Source organism: Dipodomys spectabilis, unplaced genomic scaffold (genome assembly GCF_019054845.1).
Source record: "Dipodomys spectabilis isolate Male_0828 unplaced genomic scaffold, ASM1905484v1 ptg000506l, whole genome shotgun sequence".
Classification (NCBI taxonomy): Eukaryota; Metazoa; Chordata; class Mammalia; order Rodentia; family Heteromyidae; genus Dipodomys; species Dipodomys spectabilis.
The window spans coordinates 1681302-1705664 of NW_024871183.1; the positions used below are offsets into that span (position 1 = coordinate 1681302).

At 37.8% G+C, this 24363-nt stretch overlaps 1 protein-coding gene and 1 non-coding gene across 2 annotated transcripts in view; one reads left to right on the forward strand and one right to left on the reverse strand.

The window, feature by feature from the left end:
* Gnb4 (G protein subunit beta 4) overlaps positions 1-18689 on the forward strand; it is a 45461-nt gene extending 26772 nt beyond the window's left edge. The window contains exons 5-10 of the mRNA XM_042669839.1: positions 5379-5442; positions 7453-7615; positions 9458-9524; positions 9634-9835; positions 15565-15781; positions 18160-18689. Coding sequence (XP_042525773.1) covers positions 5379-5442; positions 7453-7615; positions 9458-9524; positions 9634-9835; positions 15565-15781; positions 18160-18266 — 820 coding nt within the window. The 3' untranslated portion in view covers positions 18267-18689. The remainder of the gene's footprint in view (positions 1-5378; positions 5443-7452; positions 7616-9457; positions 9525-9633; positions 9836-15564; positions 15782-18159) is intronic.
* On the reverse strand, positions 1342-1445 carry LOC122099255. The gene has a single exon (XR_006145887.1). It is a non-coding gene; the product is annotated as a U6 spliceosomal RNA (small nuclear RNA).
* Positions 18690-24363: the final 5674 nt, after the last annotated feature.

Sequence of the window (24363 nt, forward strand, 5' to 3'; positions counted from 1 at the left end):
TAAGCTGTTTGCAGAAAAAGCATCAAATATGAACACTTCGTTTTCACTAAGAATATTCATTGATACTTAAGGAGTTTCAAAACTTCTTTAGTGGTGCTGAGGTTTAAACTTGCTGGGCAGGCATTCTGTTACTTAACTCATGATTCTCAATTGCTTTAGTTATTTTTCAGATATGGTCTTGAATTTTTTCCCCAGGACTGGCCTCAGATCACTTACCTAAACTTACCTCCCCTGTAGCTGGATTATGGCCAGCTAGATTCTCTTCCTTTTCTCTCTGTCTTCTCTCTCCTTTCCTTCCTCCCTCCCTTCCTCTCTCCTTTTTTTCCTTTCTTTCATTCTTTCTCTCTTTATTTCTCTCTTTCTTTCTTTTTTATTTTGGGGGTGTGTGGGGGACACTGTCCTGGGACTTGAACTCTGGGCCTGGGCAATGTCCTTAAGCTCCTTTTGCTCAAGGCTAGCACTCTACCACTTGAGCTACAGCACCACGTTTCTGTGATTAATAGTGATAAGAGTCTCACAGACCTTTCCTGCCTTGGCTGGCTTTGAACCTTGATTCACAGCCTCCTTAATAGCTAGGATTATAGGTGTGAACCACCGCTGCCGGCTTGTTTCTTTCTTTTTTTTTTTTTCTTCCTTCCCTTCCTTTCCTTCTCCTCCTTCCCCTCCTTTCCCCTCCCTTCCCCCCCTTCCCCTCCCTTCCTCTTTTTTTCTTCCTTTCCTCCCCTTCCCTTCCCTCCCCTCTGTCCTCTCCCTTTCCCTCCCTCCCCTTCCCTTTCCTTCCCTTCCTTTCCTCTCTCTTCCCCTCCCTTCATGTATGCTAGGCAAAGGTATGCATGGTGAGGCAATGAGCTACACCTCCACCCTGGAAGTTTAAAAGCTTTAATGTGGAAAATTAATCAATCTCTCATAAAGACTTTTAAACAGGTGAACTGATATTACCCTTACTCATTTCTTTTTTTTATTGTGAAAATACTGTACAGAGGGGTTACAATTACATGGGCAAGATAATGAATACATTTCTTATCAAGCATTATAGCCTCCTCCTTTGTTTCCCCTTCCCATCCATTCCCATCCTCCCCCCCAACCCAATCCTCCCCCCCACCAAAGTTGTAAAGTTCGTTTTTCCACATAATGACTTGTACATCTCATTGTTGCAATAGATCCACCTGTACCCCTATTTAAATGATTTGTTTTTTCCCTTCCCCTCCACAAATTATACCAACCTCAAATACAGTGAAAGCAGGGGTTATACCAATGGGGAGGGACATACAAAGCAACAAAGAAATCGTCTTATAAATGTGTTAGAAACAATCAAATGAAAGAAAAAAAACATTTGAATACAAAAATATGGAATGCTTCACGAATTTGCGTGTCATCCATGCGCAGGGGCCATGCTAATCTCTGTATCGTTCCAATTTTAGTATATGTGCTGCTGAAGCAAACACTTATTATTCATTTCTTATGAATTAGTGAACTATGCTAAAAAATTTAATATTTGAGAAAACTATTTAGAAAGGATTTTGCACTGGGGTATTAGACTTACATATATACATATATGCATACACACATACATATATACATGTATATGTACATGCATACATATACATATATATTTGTTTATTTCCAGAATCTCACTGAGTAGCCTGTCTAGGCTGGTTTCTGAACTCTGCATCCTTCTCACTGAGCCACCTGAACACTAGGATTATAAGTATGCACCACTATGCTTAGCCCCAAACCAGTGAAATTTCAGTTAACAAGCAAATACTTGTTAAATGTCTTCTTTGTACAAGTTGCTGGCTATTGCTATAATTTTGTATCTAGGATTAGATTCTGTGATACAAAGATGCTTAATTGAATACATCTTTTACCCTTCAAGCCTAACACTTACATGTGCTGGAGTGTGTGAGTCTTAGTGTCTGCAAGTACACATGGACACCATGATAGACTGGGTTTGCAATTTAGATGTCTTGGTCACTACGATTCACTATCTTCTCACGGTTGCAGTATTGCCTGTGCTTTTTCCAGCATGTCTGCCTGCCGCCATGGTGGCTAACTTGTATTTGTGGTTTAGTTTAACATTGTTGGGTAATGTCCCAAACAGAGACATATGTTTTTCTTTTGGCCAGTAATGGTGCTTGAATTCAAGGCCTTGTTCTTGCTCTCTGACTTAGCTTGCTCATGAGTAGCATTCTGGGCTGGGAATGTGGCTTAGTGGTAGAGTGCTTGTCTAGCATGCATGAAGCCCTGGACCCAATTCCTCAGTACCACATAAACAGAAAAATCCTGAAGTGGCCCTGTGACTCAAGTGATAGAGACCTCGCCTTGAGCATAGAAAGGTTCTGGCACAGAACCCAGACCCTAAGTTCAAGGCCCAGGACAGGCAAATAAAAATAAATAAATAAGAAAGAGTAGCATCCTGTCACTTGGGCCACAGCTCCACTAATGTTTTGCGCGCGTGTGTACGTGTGTGTGGTGTGTGTGTGTGTGTGTGTGTGTGTGTGTATTTAAATGAAGATAAGAATCGTATAGACTTTTCTAACCAAGCTGGCTTTAAACATAGACCCTCAGATCTTAGCCTCCTGAGTAGCTAGGATTGCTTATATGAGCCATTGACTTAACCACTTGAGACACAGCTCTACTTCTAGCTTTCGGGTGGTTATTTGGAGATAAGAGTTTAATTGATTCTCCGATTTCAGCCTTCTGAATAGTCAGAATACAGATGTGAGCCACCATCACCCGATACACTTGACTTAAAAAAAACAAAGAAGTTGCATATATAAGCTCTTATTGCAGAAGGCACTAAAATTCTACAGATAAAACTTCCTTACCAATTACTCGCCAACAGAAATAAGGATTCTTGAGTACAGTAATGAAGGACATATGCCTTTTAGGAGGGGATGATAAAATTGTGTCATAAAGCTAGGACAAATGTTTTATTATTGTTTTAAAGGTTAAAATGTTTTGCCTTGTTGATACAACAAACTTTTTACCCCAAACTTTGAAACAATGTTAGTAGTTCTTTTCCTGAATATTTTCTCAGAAACAAAGATAATACCCAGAATTGCATCTCACACCAATTCTAATGATTAGTTCATTACTTAGTGATCTTTTCATCAGTATGCTGATGCCAATCTACTTCATTTTGTTATGACAGTTTAACAGATGAGTCCATTGTGTGTGTGTGTGTGTGTGTGTGTGTGTGTTTGCCGGTCATGGGGCCTGAACTCTGGGCCTGAGCACTGTCCCTTAGCTCTTCAGCTCAAGGCTAGCGCCCTACTACTTGAGCCAAAGCGTCACTTCCAGCTTTTTCTGCTTATGTGGTGCTGAGGAATCAAACCCAGGGCCTCATGCATGCAAGGCAAGCATTCTACCACTGAGCCACTTTCCCAGCCCCGAGTCCATTTGTTTTTATTGAGAGAAATTTCTAAGAAGAAAATAGTTAGCTTTTTCTCCATGTGCCATTAGATTCTAAATAATTGCCAATGTTTTTTGTTTTGTTTTTTGTTGGTCTTGGGGCCTGAACTCTGGGCCTGGGTGCTGTCCCGAAGCTCTTCAGCTCAAGGCTAGGGCTCTACCACTTGAACACTGCTTCTGGCTTTTTCTGCTTATGTGGTGCTGAGGAATCGAGCCCAGGGCCTCATGCATGCAAGGCAAGCACTCTACCACTGAGCCACCTTCCCAGCCTCACCCTCCCAATGTTTTAATATTGCCATGAACAAGGTCTAATATTGAAAAAAATGTCTTACTGTCTTTTGAGTATACAGAGAAACTAAGCAGAAAATGATGCCAACTTAATATTGAGAATTTTCTGTAAGTCCATTCCACACTCCATGGTGGGATCTTCCCTTTTGTAAAGTAGTTAAGCTTATATTATGCTGTTTTTTTTTTTTACCTATACAGCAGAGAACTGAATGTTTTTGTATATTTTCATTATATGTCCATTTATGTATTTGTTTGTTTGTTTTTATGGTTCCTGTACTAGGAGTTGATCTCAGGTCCAGAGCCCTGTCTGTGAGCTTTTGTACTCAATGCTAGCACTCTACCACTTGTCTCACCCATCAAAGTTCCACTTTATGATTTTAGTGTTTAATTAAGAATAAGAATCTCATGGACTTTCCTGCCTGGCATGGCTTTGAACCATGATCCTCAGAATCTCAGCTTCTTGAGTAACTAGGATGATGGGCAGGTGTAAGCCATCCATGCCCAGTTGTTTTGTGTGTTTTATACCATGGAGACAAATTTCAGAACAGAACTAAAAATTTAGAGATTGATACATAGTAAAGATTTCATACCCAGTAGGGCATAATGGCTCATGCTTGTAATTCTAGCTACTTTGAAAACTGAGCTCAGGAGGATTGTGGTTTGAGGAAAGCCTGGATGAAAAAACTAATTAAATGGAATAATTCTGTGTTTACCAATAAAAAAGCCAAATACAGTGTTGCACATCTGTCTTCCCAGGTATATGGGAGGTGTACAGGTGGATCACATTACAGACCAACCTAAGCAGTATTGAGACCTGTCTTCAAAATACAACTAACACAAAAGGAATTGAGTGCAAAGTAGTAGAGTGGCTGCTTAGATAGTGCAAGGCCCACCCAAAAAAAAAAAAAAAAAAAAGAGTTCATAGCCTTTAGCTAGCAAACAAAGCTTTCTGCAGTTTAAGTCCAGTTTTACTTTTCTTGCTTTATTTTGGTTTCTCACAAACTATGCACCTAGAAGACCGAAGTTCCTGGGTTATGACTGTACTTTTTCTGCCTGTTCTCATTGACTTTACTATCACTGCTGAACATAGACTTTTCTGTAGTTTTTGCTCTCAAAACTCCTTTTCGAAAAATGTGTTACTTGATTAATTTAACTAACAGTTATTTGTTCTTGGTCTAGTCTTGAGATATTTTCATATCACTCTTCTGACACACTTTACTTACATGGTTGTTGTAGGTATACAGTGTATGCCTCATCTCCACCAAATATAGTGTCTCTGTGAGCAGGAGGGATGTCCTTCCTTGTGCCTTGTAGCATTTTCAGTCACTCAGTTGATAGCTTTGAATTGGATGAGGTATTGTCATTAGGCCTGTATGTGCTATGTGGCCATTAAATTGAAGTAAGTCAGTGTTTAATAGTAAATCAGTCAATGAATATCTACCAGAACCTTGAATTATAACAAATGTGTCATCACCATGAAAAACAGAGATATTTTAGTCAATTGCTAAATTTTATGTCATGCATTCAAAATTTTTTAAGTTGGAAGAAAATCTTTGGTACCAAGTTTCTTTTATTACAAAGGTTTTTTTTTCTTCTTCAAACTGTGTGGCATTAACATAATGCTTAACCACTTTTTTCCTCCAAGTGTCAAATTATTTTTGTGTTTCTTCCTCTAGGCTATTAGTCAGTGCTTCCCAAGATGGAAAATTAATTATTTGGGATAGCTATACAACAAATAAGGTAATTTTTTAATTCATTTAAACCACATTGTATTTGATTATTGTCCACTAGTTCCTTTATTCTTACTTCAAACTTTAATTGCATTGTGTTGCTTATTTCATTTATTTTAATCTAGATCATCTTTTTGGGCCTAGGGCTGATTTTTATATTTAGTCATTTCATGTCCAGGTACAAAGTACAAGAATATTGTTCAATGTGTTTTTACTGAATATTATCCTTTTTTCATATTTAAATTTTAGGGAAGAGCATCATCTTCATGTATAAGTGGTACTTTAAAAATATTTCCCTTTCCTAATATAAATATATACATTTATATATAAATATATATATAAATATAAAATAACCTTGAGTTTTTTAAATTCCTAGTTTTAGGTAGATTGGATGATTAGTGTAAAACTTTTCCAGTCCAGTCATTGATTTCTGTTTCTGGGCTGCTAGATTGGAGGTAAATTACATCTGACTTAGATATCTTAGTGGTAAAAGACTGTGGATTCTCTTATTTCCATGGGGAGGCACTATACACTGATTTAGAGTTGGTGAATTATAGTAGAAAAACTTGTGAATACTTTCATAAGTATATTCTGTGTATATATTGCAGCATGTGAAAATAGTATTTTGTAAAATAATAACTTTAACTTGATTGTTTTTGATGTTGAGCACAGATCTAGGACCTCCTTTATCTAAGCAAATGCTCTACCCTGAGCTCTACCTCAAGTTCTTCCCCCATTCAGACTGAGAGTGTAAAGCTAATAAAATCAAGTATATAACACTAGTTTTTCTGTATTAATGGAAATTAAAGTGTGTCTCTTTTAAACACATTTTCCTAAAACTAAAAGAAATGTCACTTAAAAATATTAATTTACAGCCAGGTGTTGGTGGCTCATGCCTATAGTCCTAGCTTCTTAGGAGGTTGAGATCTGAGGATTGCAGTTCAAAGCCAGCCTAGGCAGGAAAGTCCATGAGACTCTTATCTCCAGTTAACCACCAGAAAAAAACACTTGAGCTGTGGCTCAAGTGGTAGAGTGCTCTCCTTGAGTTGAAGAACTCAGAGACAGTATCCAGGTCGAGAGTTCAAGCCTCATAACCGACCAAAAATATTATGTATTATATATTATTATATCATTATATATTATATATTAGGTTAAGTGAGAGCAGTAATCTCATGAAATGCTGACACCTGTACAAACAATCTTCACTTGGAATATACCCTAAACCTTTACCTATGACCAGAAAATTGATTGGTATTGGCTTAATGAGACACCAGATGTGAGTAACTAGGTCAATGCAAAGCTATCTTGAGGGAGTTAACATCCTTCATAATAGATGAATAATAGTGAGATCTCTTTGGGTACAAACAATTTGGAGTGACTCAAATATGTGTTCATTACCTCTCCTTTTATTTATTGTTCAATATTATATTGTAAGAAATTACTCTTTTGAGCATTAGTAAAAACAATTTTATTAAAATGTCTAAACATTAAAACATCCTGAGTTGGGCACTGGTGGCTTATTCCTGCAATCCTAGCCACTCAGGAGGCTGAGATCTGAGGATCATGGTTCAAAGCCAGTCCAGGCAGGAAAGTCCATGAGACTCTTCTCTCCAACAAAACTAGAAAACTGGAAGTGGCGCTGTGGCTCAAGTAGTAGAGTGCTTGCCTTGAACTGAAGAGCTGAGGGACAGCGCCCAAGCCCAAGCCCCACAACCAACCAAAAAAAAAAAAATCCTATATTTTTCCTTCTAGTAAAGGAATGACATCTGAAAGAGATCCCTTCTTAACTCTGAATGATTTGATGATACAGAAAAATAGGTATTTTTATATGTATTGGTATTTTAATTTTTGTTGTTCACTTTCTCAATCCATTATTTTCTGTATTTAATTTGACTTATTTTTCCTAGCTATACTTAATTTTAGATCTAACTTTGGCTTAATTGTAGATAGAATTAAAATGAATTGACTTCTTGTGTTATTTCCCCAGTAATAGTTTCTATGCTCTGTATTTATGTCCTAGATGCATGCCATTCCTCTGAGGTCCTCCTGGGTGATGACTTGTGCCTATGCCCCTTCTGGTAACTATGTTGCTTGTGGAGGCTTGGACAACATCTGCTCTATATACAACTTAAAAACAAGAGAAGGGAACGTGAGAGTTAGTCGAGAGCTGCCTGGTCACACAGGTGAGCATATCACTAAATACTCCTCCTTTCTTCTCAATCACACTGCCTACCACTACTTTCCTAGACATATAGCTAAAGAATGAGCGATAAGCCGGGCGCTGGTGGCTCATGTCTGTAATCCTAGCTAGTCAGGAGGCTGAGATCTGAGGATCATGGTTCAAAGCCAGCCTGGGCAAGAAACTTCGTGAGACTCTTATCTCCAATAAACCACTAGAAAACCAGAAGTGGCACTGTGGCTCAAGCAAAAAAGCACTCGCCTTGTGCTGAAGAGCTCAGGCCAGAGTTCAAGCCCCATGACTGACCAAAAAAAAAAAAAAAAGATGAGGGATAATTGAAGAATAGTGGAAATTACTAAGAAGTAGGAAAAGAATAACTTTTAAAAGTCATATATCTAGGTCAGGCACTGGAGACTCAAGCCTGTAGTCCTAGCTACTCAGGAGGCTGATACCTGGGGATCTCAGTTTGAAGCCAGTCCAGGCAGGAAAGTCTGTGAGACTCTCATCTACAATTAACCACCAAAAAAACTGTAAGTGGAGCTGTAGTTCAAGTAGTAAGTAGTAAAGGGCTAATCTTGAGCTTAAAAGCTTAGGGACAGCCACTAGGCTGATTTCAAACTCTAGAACCAGCACACACACACACACACACACACACACACACACACACACACACACACACACACACACACACACACACACGTACGTCATATATACCATCATTTTTATATATCCCTAGCAATAAGCTAGGGATTGGACTCTTGAATGCTAAGTAGGTGCTCTACCACAGAACTGCACTTACAGCCCTGTAATGTGTGTGTGTGTGTGTGTGTGTGTGTGTGTGTGTGTGTGCGAGAGAGAGCGTGCGCGCGCCATTACAAGGGCTTGAATTTGGGGACTCATGCCCTCACTTGGTTTTTTTCACTGAAGGCTGGCAGTCTACCACTTGAGCCACATCTTTACTTCTGGCTTTTTGCTGGTAAATTGCAGATAAGAATTTCATATATTTTTACCCAGGTTAGCTTTAAACCTTGACTCTTAGATCTCAGCCTTCTGAAAAGCTAGGGTTATAGGTATAAGCCACCATCACCTGGCTACCAGCTCCATAATCTTATTTTCCTTTAAAAAATAAAATAAAAATATTAATTTGCTACAAAAATCCAATCAATAATTAAAAATTAAAAAAGCAAATATAAGTTTCTCTTATTTTCTGCTACCACACAGGGTGTGATACATGGTGCATCACGAAGTACTTCATGAAGTACTTCTCACTGTGTGGTTGTGAACTGTTTTACTTGCCAGTGTCCATCTCATAATTCACTAGTGTAGAATTTGGTTAAGGCATTAATTAGGGATTTATTGGTACTTATCTGTAATTTGGATATTATTCCTTGATCATGCTTTACAATAAATCTTAAATATTAATGTGGTATTTTCTGCAATTTTCACATTTTGATACTGATAAAGGCTAAATATTCAAGTGCCACATCTGTCAGAAAGCCTTCATTGGTGTGGTTCTAATTTCTCACAGTATTTTAAGGTACTCTCCAGGGTACTTACACTGTCTGTCATGGATTAGAGTTATGTGTGTAAAGTATCATGCTTCTCTAATCAGGTGATAGGGACTGAGTCTTCACTCAGTGTCACTGACATACTAAGTACTCAGCAGACTTGTTGACAAAACTTGCTGAAGACAGCAGAGAATTTGAAGCAATTAAAAGCAAAATTATAGATCATATTGACAAATACTTATTGGCCAGATATTTTATTTTCAAGTATACTACTATTTCACAAGGTAACTGTTATTTTATCAATGATAATCTAAAATTTGCTACTCTCTGTGCTATAGGCTACTTGTCCTGCTGTCGATTTTTAGATGATAGCCAAATTGTTACAAGTTCAGGAGATACAACTTGGTAAGTTTTCCTCAAGAAGAATGTTGATCTTGGGGGTGAGAATTCTAGTAACTGGAGAAAGAGATATAGTTATGTGTTTATATATATATTTATATTTACTTATTTCTAGTGCTTTGTGGGATATCGAAACTGCCCAGCAGACCACCACATTCACGGGGCATTCTGGAGATGTGATGAGTCTTTCCCTGAGTCCTGACATGAGGACTTTCATTTCTGGTGCTTGTGATGCTTCTTCCAAATTATGGGATATTAGAGATGGAATGTGTAGACAGTCTTTCACAGGACACGCCTCGGATATTAATGCTGTCAGTGTAAGTGAATAGCATTTTTAAAGAAAGTATGTTTTGTTGAACTCTACGTCATGAATTTAACAACTTGTTTTCAAAACTTCTTATAAATAAATAATGTACACTTATTAACATTCAGTAAACCAAATAATAATGTTTGACTTTTAAAAGTTTAATTCATAGGTTTAGGTCTTTTATTTATTGGTGAAATCTGCAGTTTTATTTCCAGAATTTAGAGCAAATGCATCTTACAAGTATTTTCAGTGAGCTCAGATAAGGAAAATATCCACAGGGAGAGATGAGTGAGGAAGAAAAGCAACTGTTCAGGATAGAGACTAGCATTTGTGTGTGTGTGAGTTTATGTGTGATTGTGTGTGTGGTGCACACCCTTGTGCCATGTCTGCCAATACTGAGGCTTGACCTCATGTTAATCCTTTGCTTTTTTTGCTCAAGGTGAACCTACCTTTTAAGCCCCACCTCTGCCTTCAGCTTTTTAGTGGTTAATTAGAGATAAGAGGGTTTTTTTTTTTTTTTTTTCCAGTTGTGGGGCTTGAACTCTGGGTCTGGGTGCGTTCCCTCAGCTATTTAGCTCAAGGCTAGTGCTTTACCACTTACGCCACAGCACCAGTTCCAGTTTTCTGGTGCTTTATTGGAGATAAGAGTCTCACGGAGGTTCCTACCTAGGCTGGCTTTGAACTGCGATCCTCAGATCTCAGCCTCTTGAGTTGCTAGTATTACAGGTATGAACCACTGGTGCCTGGCTAAGAGTTTCACTAGCTAACAGTGAGCTACCAGTGCCTTAGGGAGATTAGTTTTTGAAGGTAATGAAACCTGGAATAGAACATTAATTCTGCCATTCTCCAACTATTTGAGACTAGTCCGGCTGCTTAACCTCTGTCAGCCTCACATCCCTCAGTTTTTGTAACAGGGATAATGCCGTCTGCACCAAACAACAGTGTCAAGACTGAGTGACATTATATATTACATATTCACTAAGTAGGTATAATTGATTGAGCTACCCCTTCCTGATATTTTTAAAACATGATCAGATAACTACAGGTAGGTTAAGCCACTCAGTATATTTGAGAATGAATTGCTTAGTCACACATTTATGAGTGCATTGAAATGATAGTTTGAATGAGAAGTAAAATGATGATCAAGTCCTAAGAATTTAGGGGAGGGGTGTTAGGAGAATGTGGGATATCACCATAGTCAGGTAAATGGCCCTATGAAGGATACTGAAGTTTGTAGATAATATTAGAATTTTCAAAAGTACCATCATTGTCAGTGTCTAAAACATTCTGATTTTACTAGAAGATATTTTTTGGAAAAAAAGTGTTTTTTCTTCATCATTCATATGTTGAATGTCATTTTAATAGATTCTGTTGATAGTGTCACAGAAAATAAACATTTTCCCTCCTCCTGTTAGGTCAGCCTCTTTAGAGTAATGTTTTTAGAGCAGGCAAATCTGAGCCTCCATGTCACTGAGGGGTCTTCATCGAGGATTTTTTTGTCTTTCTGGGTAACCCATATGTGTTTCTATGATTTTTCTTTTTACCCCCCCCCCACCTCAGATGGAATTATGATCAATTCTGCATTTTTACTTTAAAAATATTTAAAAATAGTTGTGGAAATGGTGTTGTAGCTCAAGTGGTAGAGTGCTAACCTTGAGCTGAAGAGCTCAAGGACAGCACCCAGGCCCAGAGTTCAAGTCCCATGACTGTCAACAGCAAAAAAAATTAGTTGTAATTTTAATTTAATTGTGAAATTTTTCACACTGTTTATGACATTACTTTCAGAAGTCAAACCAAAAGTGGCCACTGGTGGCTCACAGCTGTAATCCTAGTAACTCAGGAGGCTGTGCTCTGAGGATCACATTTTGAAACCAACCTGGGTAGAAAAGTCTGTGAGGTTCTTATCTCCAATTAAACACCAAAACAAACAAACAAATCAGAAATGGAGGTTGGCAAAGTGGTAGGTTGACAGCTTTGAATGATAAGGCCAAGCAAAAGCTAGAGGCCTTGAATTCAAGCTTCTGTACAAGCACCCCCTCCGTGCATACACAGAGGAAGCCAAACCATAATAGTAGTATTTATAGCTGAGCAAGTGAAATGAAAATGAGATGTATGATTATTGGTTTCTTGAGCAGAGAGTCTGGCCTGTCATGCTCACAGATGTTAAACAAAAAGAGATGATCTAAATTGGGTATTTTGTGCTTCATTGTAGATTTCTTCCTTCTTTTCTGTCATAGAGAACAAACAGGTTCAGTCTGTAAGGTGGTCTAAAACATTTGCATGTAAGTAGGCAAAAATGGTTTTGTGAAGTATGACTTGTGAACTTCACCATATCCTAGGATGACTGGATTGACCACTTGGTAAGTGGAAAGATGAATTTATATCTAGTGATTCCTGAGTCTTTGGAGTGTTTGGAAAGGAAAAGCATTTCTTCATTTGGTGTGGAAAAACTATCTCCATGGCAACCAGGTTCTATCAATTCTAAAAAACACTACAAGTAAAAGTACTTAACTGTTGACCTATTAACACTATTAATGTCCCTATTAATAATATAAAGACATTCTCCATTCAGTAACAGTTACTACCATTTTAATAGTTCTGAAACCTCTAGCCAGTTTGGATAGATAGATCTAAAACTGAAATAAAGGATGCCATGAGGATATAAAAAACATATTTTGCTATCTAGAACTCCCAAAGAAAATGTATGGTGTATATATCTTTGAAAAACTTAAAAATCCAGTATGTATGTTCACACACACAAAAATAAATTAATTAAATTAAAATCTTTGAGAACATACGGGCTTTCCTGTAACTTGTTAAAAAAATAGAAAAAAGAAAATCCTATCGAGAAAAACTTGTAAAGAAAAATCATAAAATATTCTAGTAAATATTTGTATTTAGTAGCCAGAAATACATTCCGTTGAGAAAATAACATATCCCTGTAGCCTATTTATTTATTTATTTATTTATAATTTTTTTTTTGGTCCAGTCGTGGGGCCTGAACTCTGGGCCTGGGCGCTGTCCCTCAGCTCTTCAGCTCAAGGCTAGTGCTCTACCACTTGAGCCACAGTGCCACTTCCAGCTTTTTTCTTTTTGCTTATGTGGTGCTGTGGAGTTGAACTCTGCAATGTCATTCTTTTTGATGGAGGGATAGGATTTCATTATATATACATATATATATATATTAATGTATATATATATATATATCTATCACATTTTCTTTATCCATTCATCTACTGAGGGGCATCTGGGTTGGTTCCATATCTTAGCTATGGTAAATAATGCTGCAGTGAACATAGTTGTGATGGTAACTTTAGTATGGTCTTATTTGTGATCACTTGCCCAAAAATGGGATTGCTGGGTCATAGGGGAGCTCTATATGGAGTCTTTTGAGGAACCTTCATACTGCTTTCCAAAGTGGCCTGCTACCTATTTTAAAACCCTAAGGCTGGTGGTATGTATAGCTCAGTGGTAGTGTGAGTGCTTAGCATGTATATAGCCCTTGTCGATTTCTAGTATGAAAAAACAAAAACAAAAAAACAGAACAAAACCAATAAAGGTGTTTCCAAGAATATAGTCACTATGGAGCAGCAAATCAATAAAAGTATTAATTCATAGCTGGAATGGTTGTTTATTAAGAAAGTGCTGGTGGCTCATATCTATAATCTTAGCTACTCAGGAGGCTGACATCTGAGGATCACAGTTCAAAGCCAGCCTGGGCAGGAAAGTGCGTTAGTAAACTACTCAGAAAAATCAGAAGTGGTGCTGTGGCTCAAGTGGTAGAGAACTAGCCTTGAGCAAAAGCAGCCCAGGGACAGAGCCCAAGCCTAGATTTCAAGCCCCAAGACTGGCAAAAGAAAAGAAAATTAAGTTTGATTTTTACACTGACTGCTGTTTATCAAATAAGTCCCAGATGGATAAAAATAAAGATGTGGAAAATGAAATCTGAAGAAGTGTATACCATAAACCAGTTACAACCTGGGAAAGATTTTACTCATCAAGCATCTTTAAAGGGAAAGATAAATTTACAACACAGAAATTTAAAACTGCTGTATACTTTTTACTACAAGTGATAAACCATGAAATAATGCTGCAACAAAAAGACGTTTATATTAATTTTATTTCTACAAAGGGAGACATTACTACTGACAGTCCAAATGGAAGGAGACATGTAAAATTTTTAATGATGAATTCATGAAGTACTCTATAAAAGACAAATCATCCAAGTGCTTGTGGCTCACGCTTGTAATCATAGCTACTCAGGAGGCTGAGATTTGAGGATGGAAATTCAAAGTCAGCCTGGGCAGAAAAGTCCATGTGAGACTCTTATTTCCAGTTAACCACTCAAAAAAACTGAAGTGGTGCTGTGGCTGAAGTGGTAGAGTGCTAGCCTTGGGCACAAAGAGACACAGGGACAGTGCATAGGCCCTAAGCTTGAGTTCCACAACTGACAGACAACAACAGCAGCAGCAAATCAGTGTGGAATAGTGACAGTATCTGAGAAATATTTATTATTCATGAACTAATCCTGTATAGATTCTTTATTGCCCAGTTTTGTATAATAATTGAAATGTTTCATGTTTGTTTTTTGTGTGGTTACTAGGGCTTGAACTCAGGGCTTCATACTTTCACTTGGTTTTTTTGCTCAAGGCAGGTGCTCTGCCACTTGAGGCACACTTCCACTTCTAGCTTTTTGTTAATTAATTGGAGGTAAAAAGTCTCTTGGACTTTTCTGCCAAGGCTGGCTTCAAACCTCATCTGCAGATTTCAGCTTCCTGAATAGCTAGGATTACAGGTGAGAGCCCCCAGGGTCCAGTTTATGTTATCTTTTATGAAGTCTTTCCTATTTGTTTTTTTTTTTTTTTGGTTGGTCGTGGGGCTTGAACCCTGGGCCTGGGCGCTGTCCATCAGCTCTACAGCTCAAGGCTAGCGCTCTACCACGTGAGCCACAGCACCACTTCCAGTTTTCTGAGTGGTTTATTGGAGATAAGAGTCTCACAGACTTTCCTGTCGGGGCTGGCTTTGAACCATGATCCTCAGATTTCAGCCTCCTAAATAGCTAGGATTACAGGCGTGAGCCACCAGCGCCCGGCTTCCTATTTACTTCTTCTTCTTCTTTTTTTGATTTTTTCAATACTTTTTTATTGTAAAAATACTGTACCGAGGGGTTACAGTTACATGAGCAAGGTAATGAGTATATTTCCTATCAAGCATTGTTGCCTCCTCCTTTGTTTTTCCCCTACTATCCCTTCACTCCCACTTCCACAACCCCTCCCCCCCCACCTAAATTGTAAAGTTCATTTTTCAACATAGTGTCCTATTTACTTCTTATAGTAGCAGTTTGTATTTCTTTAGGAATATAAATGCATATATTTACATATATCATTAGTAATTATTAATTTAAATTACTTAAAACATTTTAGTAAGGGTTAGAGCCAGTATTTATTTATGCTTGCTATGAGTGGGCTGTGTATTTTCAAATATCATATATTCAGCTTGGAATATTTAAAAAGTGTACCCAGGCAGGGTGGAGAATTACTAGTTTAAGGCCAGCTGAGGTTATGGAAGGAGACCTTGTCTCAAAAAAACCCAAAAAGGACCCTGATCACTCATACAGGAAGTAGCAAATTTGGAATTTGAATTCAGATCTGCCTCATTCCCAACTCTGTTATGAATGACACTGATTCCCATATTTTGTGTGTACATCCTTGTAAAAGATGTTTATTGTTTTCCTTCTAGTTTTTCCCAAATGGATATGCCTTGGCCACTGGCTCTGATGATGCTACTTGTCGACTTTTTGACCTCCGTGCAGACCAAGAGTTGTTATTGTATTCTCATGACAATATCATCTGTGGGATCACTTCTGTTGCCTTCTCAAAAAGTGGGCGCCTCCTGCTAGCTGGTTATGATGACTTTAATTGTAATGTGTGGGACACGCTAAAAGGTGATCGTGCAGGTTAGTAAATAAGCCCACACTGGGTTCTGATTATCAAGAATACTCTCTCAGAAACTCCAACAATTGCATAAAGGTTTAAAAGACAAAAACATAAACCCACAGGACAGTGAGAAGATGAGAGCAAGTAACGGCAACGTTTGTGAGCTACATGGTGTTCATTTACTAAATCTCAAAATGCTGAGTTCACAACCTGCAGAACCTCTAAAAGGGTAGTTATTAGTAAAACCTGGAACCTATTAAACCAAGAAAGTCAAATACAGTTGTGTTAAAAAGTATGAAGCCAGGGCTGGGAAGGTGGCTCAGTGGTAGAGTGCTTGCCTTGTATGCGTGAGGCCCTGGGTTCAATTCCTCAGCACCACATAAGCAGAAAAAGCCGGAAGTGGTGCTGTGGCTCAAGTGGTAGGGTGCTAGCCTTGAGCTGAAGAGCTGAGGGACAGCGTCCAGGCACAGAGTTCAGGCCCCATGACCAGCAAACAATAACAACAACAAACAAACAAAGTATGAAGCCAGTGCTAGTGGCTCACGCCTGTAATCCTAGCTGCTCAGGAGCCTGAGATCTGAGGATCATAGTTGGAAGTCAGTCCAGGCAGGAAAGTCTGTGAGACTCTTATCTCCAATTAATCACAGAAAAAGCCAGAAGTGGGGCTGTGGCTCAAGTGGTAGAGTGCTAGCTAAAGCAAAAAAGAGCTCAGGGACAACACCCAGGCCCTGAGTTCAAGCCTCAGTTCTGGATGAAGGCAGGGGTGGGGTGGTGGGGGGTGGAAAAAAAGGAAAAAGAAGAAGCCTGAAGAGGTTACCATAAATAGTTTTCCAAAACCCTCATGGACAGTGTTTGAAGTGTTTCCCCTTGGACAAACAAGTACAGCTGCAGTCCACAGTATTTTTTATAATTTTATTATCTTCAGAGGGTGTATCATTTAACAAATCAGTTTATGAGTACAGTGTTGGTAGATTTCACCCCCATATTTTCATCATTTTTCCTTATTTCATTTTTTGTTTTCTGTAAAGATTAAGCTCTATAATAAATATAATAAAAACACTTAAAAAATTTAAAGTAGCCTGTAATCCTAGCTAGTCAGGAGGCTGAGGCTGAGATCTGAGGATCAAGGTTTGAAGCCAGCCCAGGCTGGAACCTCCGTGAGACTTTAATCTCCAGAAAACCACAGAAAACCAGAAGTGGTGCTGTGGATCAAGTGGTAGAGTGCTAGCCTTGACCTGAAGAGCTGAGGGACAGCGCCCAACCCCAGAGTTCAAGCCCCACGACCAATAAATAAATAAATGAATAAATAAAGTAGTAAAATTGGAATATGAACTCATGAGAAATGCAGGATAAACATATTCCTATTTTAGATAATTATAATTTTGTGCTTTTGGCGGTAGGACGGGTTGAACTCAAGATCTCTTGTCATATGAAACTTGTTGGCTTTTCTGCTGAAAGCTAGCACTCTGCCACTGAGCCACACCTCCACTTTCATTTTTTTGCTAGTTAATTGGAGATAAAAGTCTCTTGGGTTTGTCTGCCTCGGCTGGCTTTGAACTGATATCCTTAGATTTCAGCCTTTTGAGTAGCTAGTATCATAGGTGTGAACCCATATTATTATTTTTTTGGCTTTTTAAAAAATTATTTTTATCATAAAAATGTTGTACAGAGGGGTTACAGTTACATGAGTAGAGTAATGGGTACATTTCATAACAAGCATTGTTACTGCCTCCTTTATTTTCCCCCTACTATCACTTCCCTGCCCCACCTCCCCAACTCCTCCCCCCCACCCCAACATTGTAAGGTTCGTTTTCTTTTTCTTTTTTAATTTTTTATTGTAAAGATACTATACAGAGGGTTACAGTTACATGAGCAAGGTACACTTCCTATTGAGCATTGTTACCCCCTCCATTGTTTTCTCCCTACCATCCCTTCCCTCCCTACCTTCCCCGAGGTTTTTCTTTTTTTTAATTGTGATTAAGTGATTACATAATTTCCCAAATTTCACAGTATTGTGGAATAATGATGCTCATTGAAAGTCACAAGTTCATTCTAACTTTCCTGGAGCAAATTGTCTATCACGGTCTATAATGGTGTACACATATACACCATACATGTGATCAGCAGCATGGGGATATTTAGTAGTGAACCCCAGATTATTTTTGGCAGTACTGAGGCTTGAACTTGTGGCCTTGAAATTTTTAGTCCATATCCCTACTCATTTTTGCTTTATTTTTTGGATGGAGTCTTAAGATTTTTGTTTTTGCCTAGGCTATGCCTAATACTACAGTGCTTTTACCTGTACCCTCTTATAGCTGGGGTGACAGGTGCTCACTATTGCATACTTCAAGTAAGTGTGTATTTGCTTCAGTTACTAACTTTGTACTTTTATTTTTAGGTGTTCTTGCTGGTCATGACAACCGCGTCAGCTGTTTAGGTGTAACTGACGATGGCATGGCTGTGGCAACAGGATCTTGGGATAGTTTTCTGAGAATCTGGAATTAAATGTGTCATATGTATTTTTTGTTCTTCATTGATATCTGAAGAAGTCAATGCTGCAGCCTAGAGCTGTGAAAAAAATTCTACCTTATATTTGCAGGTGAAGATTTTTTTCTACTGAGATTATTAAATGTAAAAAGGAACTTTCAGTGAACTACAAGACAAAGGTACCTGCTGAGATAAAAGAACCAGTATATTAATTTTAGGAATTGGGTTAACTGATGGATTAGTTTTTGCTGAATAATTATTTCTTAGTATGGAATAGAATGAACACTTTATAGTAGATGGTCAATGTGTTTGCATCTTTAACTTTGTATGCATAAGAAATATCACGTTTTTGAGTTTTGTAATTAAGGCACAATAATGGATAGGAGAGGTACTCTGTGTGTGTGTTTTAAGGAAGTCTCCTAGCCAGGCACCAGTGGCTCATGCCTGTAATCTTAGCTACTGAGGAGGCTGAGATATGAGGATCACAGTTTAAAGCCAGCCCCGGCAGGAAAGTCAGTGAGACTATTATCTCCAATAAAAAACCACTAGAAAATCAGAAGAGGTGCTGTGGCTCTAGCAGTGAGCTCTCACCTTGAGCTAAAGAGTGCAGGGACAGTGCCCAGGCCCAGAGTTAAAGCCCCACAACCGAAAAAAAAAGAAAGAAGTCTCCTTGAATTTTGCCATTGCTTATTAATCTAAAAGAGTTTTTTGAAAATGCTAAATAAGAGTGTGAGTTCAAGCTCTAAGTTCAAGCCCCAGAATAGGCACCCCCCCGCAAAAAAAAAAACCAAAACCAAACCCAAACAAGAGATCTCAATTGCTTAATAGTTAAGTGTTCATAGGTTAACAGGTAACGTATCTCTGAGAGGAGTTAATCGTTTTCTTGCAGATCCTTTGGTATGCTCATAATCAGGCAATGGATGTAGGAAATCAGCATGAACAATTTGGGAGATTCATTTATCATTGTAACAAGGTAGCTTTATGAACTGAGGATAAAATCTGAATTGAGGTAAACTATTTGTGCCTTCAAATTTTCTCCCTCTGCCCCTCTTTTTTTTTTTTCTTCAAGTGCTGGGGTATAATCCAGGGCCTTGTGAATTCTAGGTAAATGCTCTATCACTAAGGTACACCCTAGTTCTTCAACTCTTTTAAAAAGCACTCAAGCTTTATGTTCTTCTGTAGTATTTTTCTCGTTAGCACAAAATAATGGTTTTCAAGAGGTTTTGTTTCAAAGAATATCTAGATTTCAGTGACCTCATTTTAATCCAAAAAATTCCTAAAGCCATTTTAAAATGAAGAGAACTTTATCAAGCACTTACAATGTTTATGAATGGAATAGTAATGTATTTATGAGAATTCCACACCTTCCTAATTTAAATAAAGACACCTTTTCTCCTACAAAATAACGTAAATGATTGACAATAGAAGTTTGTTAGTCTTGCTTGATACTAAAGTTACGAGTTATTCTGATATGTACAGGTGCATGGTGCTTTGTAACTTAGCAAACTATGTTACTGTTAAGATAGTTCTGTGTTAACTTTTGATCATCTGTAACCCTAACCTACTCACAAATTTTTACCTGTGAATTTTCAGTTTTATTTGTGTATGTGCAGATACATACACCAAATTTAATGACATATCAGTATTAATTTTATTAAGGTCAATGGATATTAGAGAATAAAATGAGGCAAACTATAAAAGCAAATATTTTAGAGGGCATATGTGAGTATGTTTGTATTTGGGATAAGATTTCTATGGATTTTTTTAAATGCTTGTGAACTGTATCACTTCATAAAGTACAGCTTTTTGATAATGTACATTTTATTTCTTTTCACTAATCTTTTTTTTTTTTTTTTTGTGGGGCTGGGAACAAAACTCAGGGCCTTATGCATGCTCTACCACCGCGTTAAATTCCCAGCCTAAGATAAGGCATATTTTAAAGGAACATATTATCCAACAGGGGATAGAAAACATTCCCATTACTTTTTATTTTTATTTTATTTTATTTTTTTTTGGGGGGGGGTCCGATCGTGGGCCTGAACTCTGGGCCTGGGCTCTGTCCCTCAGCTCTTCAGCTCAAGGCTAGCGCTCTACCACTTGAGCTACAGCGCCACTTCTGGCTTTTTTCTTTTTGCTTATGTGGTGCTGAGAAATCAAACCCAGGGCCTCATGCATGCAAGGCAAGCGCTCTACCACTGAGCCACCTTCCCAGCCCTCCCATTACTTTTTAAAACACACACAACCTACATATGCACTCTTCTGCTTAAAATTATTATAAAATGCAATAATCTGGTTAGAAAGGCATAATGTAGACTAGAATTGTATGGTCTTAAAATTCTTTAAAAATAACTCATGTTATTAGAGTTTGTGAAGAAAATAATTTCCATACATACCAGGCGAAAACCAACCACTATTGAACATTTATGGCTAATTGTCCACAGAACTGACTGGTGACAAAGTAATCAATTTTATTTCTACAATCATCTTACTAGTTAAATCCTAGCTTTATAGTAATGTGAGTTGCTAAATGTATTTACTTGCAGGTTAGCTATTGCCTAATTCTGTACTGCTTAAGACTTTCTAAAATAAGAATGTATAATTTGTAGATTACATTGTGTAGTTTGGATTTTAATGTTTGAAAATATAGCTAGTTTAGTTGTAAAGAAGTTGCATCAAGAGCATGCAGTTATTGATATCTATTTTTATTTTTCACCATTTATGAAACATTTAAACAATGTGCCCCAACAGATTGATGTCAAAATGTAGGTTTTTGTGATCCAGCTTCTCTCTTCTTCCTCCCAACACTCTAAAGATAGTTTCACTGTGTGATGTGGCCCAGAGGCTGGCTTCAAATTCAGCCTCTCATCTTTCCTCAGCTTCCTGAGTAGCTAGGGCTCACAGGTATATACCACAAGAACTGCCTCTGAGAAGACTAAAATTTTAAAGGCACATACTCTTTTCTAAAAGAGTGTAATTATAGCTGGGTACAGGTCTATAATTGTAGCTGCTGAGGACGCTGAGATCTACAGATTGCAGATCAAAGCCTCCCTGGGCAACACATAGGCGACAAATCTTGCCAGCAAAAAGCTGGAAGTGGAGGTGTGGTTCAAGTGGTAGAGTGCCAGCCAAGAAAGCTAAGAGCTGGGCACCAGTGGCTCACGCCTGTAATCCTAGCTACTCAGGAGGCTGAGAACTGAGGATCGCGGTTCAAAGCCAGCCCAGGCAGGAAAGTCCATGAGATTTTTATCTCCAGTTAAACATCAGAAAACTGAAGGGCACTGTGGCTCAAGTGGTAGAGCACTAGGCTTGAGTTGGAGAGCTCAAAGACAGTGACCAGGCCCAGAGTTCAAGCCCCACGACCAAAAACAAAAAGCTTAAGAAGGCAGTGAAGCTGAGTTCAAGCCCCAGTACTGCTGGCACCAAAAACAAAAAACAACTGAACTCACCATGAGGTGGGTATCCAAAAGCTTCACTCAAGACAGCACCAAGGATTTCACACTTTGATAAACAGGCCTCAACTTTGGGATTGTGCTATTAGGTTCAGACTAAATATCCAAGGTCCCTCCTTAGCTAATGTTTAATTCGAAATGTGTAGAGGCAAAGTTTTGGGTTTAGTATTTCAAGAGCAAGGGAGCCTAAAAAGCAATTTTCATTTTAATTGACTTGGATAAGCAGGTTAATATCATGGTGATACAAAAGTAGCCTCCATGAAATAATGGATGGTAGTGCTTCTGGGATATGAAAGAAATTTTCATATGTTATTGCTAAAAATATGCTATTGTGTTTATTACTTCCTCCAGCCCTGTTATCTTAATAATTAACACTGGTATCTTAATAATTAACACTAAGTGTCTTAAAAGTTTCACTTTGGCACATTTTCATTGTGCAGGGAAATTTATGCTTTGATGTGAATGTCTTAGATTTTAAATTATAACACAATACTTCTTTCTTCTTGATTAGCTTGATGGAGAAAAATAACTAAACAATCTACCGGGCAGGCTGTCATGGTTTTAGCAATGAATGTTCTTGTAAGAATTTTTTTACAATTGTCAGTTTTTTTTTTTTTTTTATGTTTTGTTTTTTGTTAGTCCTGCAGTTTGAACTCAGGGTTAGGGTGCTATCTCTGAGCTTTTTTGCTTAAGGCTAGTGGTCTACCACTGTAGCCCACAGCTCCACTTCTGGCTTTTTGGAGGTAATTGGAGTTGAGTATCAGACTTTCTTGCACAGGCTGGCTTCAAATTGCAGTCTTCAGGTTTATGTCTCCTGAGTAGCTAGGATTTTAAAAAGTTTTAAATTAAATTTAGCTATACCTGTCTTTCTTTAAACTGTTTATGTCTTATTAGACATAATAAGCCACCCATAGTAGACACTATATAAGAGTAGCATAATGAACAAAACCTAAGGTTTTGTTCACTTTCCTTAACTTGAATTACTTCAGAATCAGTGGTATATTATTGAGTATCAATTATAGTAGCTACTCATTTGTTAGCCCTATATGGATGGTAATTTCTGTGGTATTTAACATATGTTTGCATGTTGATAAATTTTTCTAAGTCTTTTTCAGTGACTGATTTTGTGAATACACCTATGACAAGCATTATAGGGGAAAATCTTATTGTTCCAAATAGTGTTATATGTACCCAGCAAAATCTTACATCATACAGTATTTTTTGGCTAATAGAATCTGAGTGGTTATATTTGGTAGTCCACCTTTCACTATGGTGCTCTTACTGTTTTCTTTTCAAACAAGCATTTGAACATTTGCATTTTCTCAAAGGTGTCCATAGTTTAGTGTCATTAATGTTGCTTAAAATATTTCACTCTTAAGGTATTTTGAAAATGTTTTTCTTGACCTAGAGTAGTATTTGCACACTTGGTGATAAACTGTTAGTAGTATGTCTAATATATAAGTAAACATGCTAAAGCTTTAAATCTTAAATGGATATGTGCCATAATTTAACAATATTCATAGATCTTTCATATACTGGTTCATTCCTTGTATAGTTGCTTTGTGAAATATTGCTGTGAATTGATATTGTAATCAATAAAATGCTTTTAACTAGAGTTCATTGTATATTTTGTCAATTTTAATAAGATTCATTTAAAAATTACGTCCCAGAACTCTGAAATTCATTATTTCATACTCAACCTTGATTCTTTATTGAAATAAACAATGTTTTTATTTCTTGACTTCTAGCTTATTAAAAGACCAGAAAGCAAGTCATTCTTCCCCTATAAGGAAAGGGTAATTTAGTTCCTTTCTGTCCAATTTTTAAAATAGACAATTTTACTTATGGTATTAATTTTTTTCTATTTTCTTCTCATAAAAACCTTAAGACTTAAGAGAAAATTAAGATGTTACTCTAGTTGCCCGGAAAAATAAGAATTGACAGATGAAACTACATCAAATTAGTTTTGCATAGTATCATTGTGAGACCCATTGATGTAATTAATGTACTTTAAAAAAATAATTAGCTGACAGCCAGATGCTGGTGGCTCACACCTGTAATTCTAGCTCAGGAGGCTGAGATCTGAGGATCACAGTTCAAAGCCCGAGCAGCAAAGTCCATAAGACTTATCTCCAATTATCCACCAAAAAGCCTGGTGTCTCCAAGTGGTAGAATGCTAGCCTTAAGCACAGAAGCTCAGGGACAGAGACCAGGCCCTGAAACACACACACACACACACACACACACACACACACGCACACACGCACGCACGCATGCACGCACGCACACACATACAGCTTGGATGTAGGGGCTCACCAGCCAGAATATGGAAGGTTAATGAAGAGGGTGAATGAGGATGAATATGGCTGAAGTAGCTAAGTAGCATATCTAAAACTAGAAAATGAAACCAATTGAGATGTCCAGGGAGGAATTTTGAATAAATGCCTATAAAGAGTTTCATTGCTAATGTGGAAAGTCTCTGAAAATAGGCTCCCCCAAAAGGTGGTGTATGACATCCTTTTATGCTTTCAATACTTGACCAGGTGATAATAACAGTAATGAAAGCAAATGAGCCAAGTCACTCCAGACAGTTTACATGCCTACTATAAAAATGATTAAGAAGAAGCTGGGCGCCGATGGCTCACACCTGTAATTATAGCTACTTA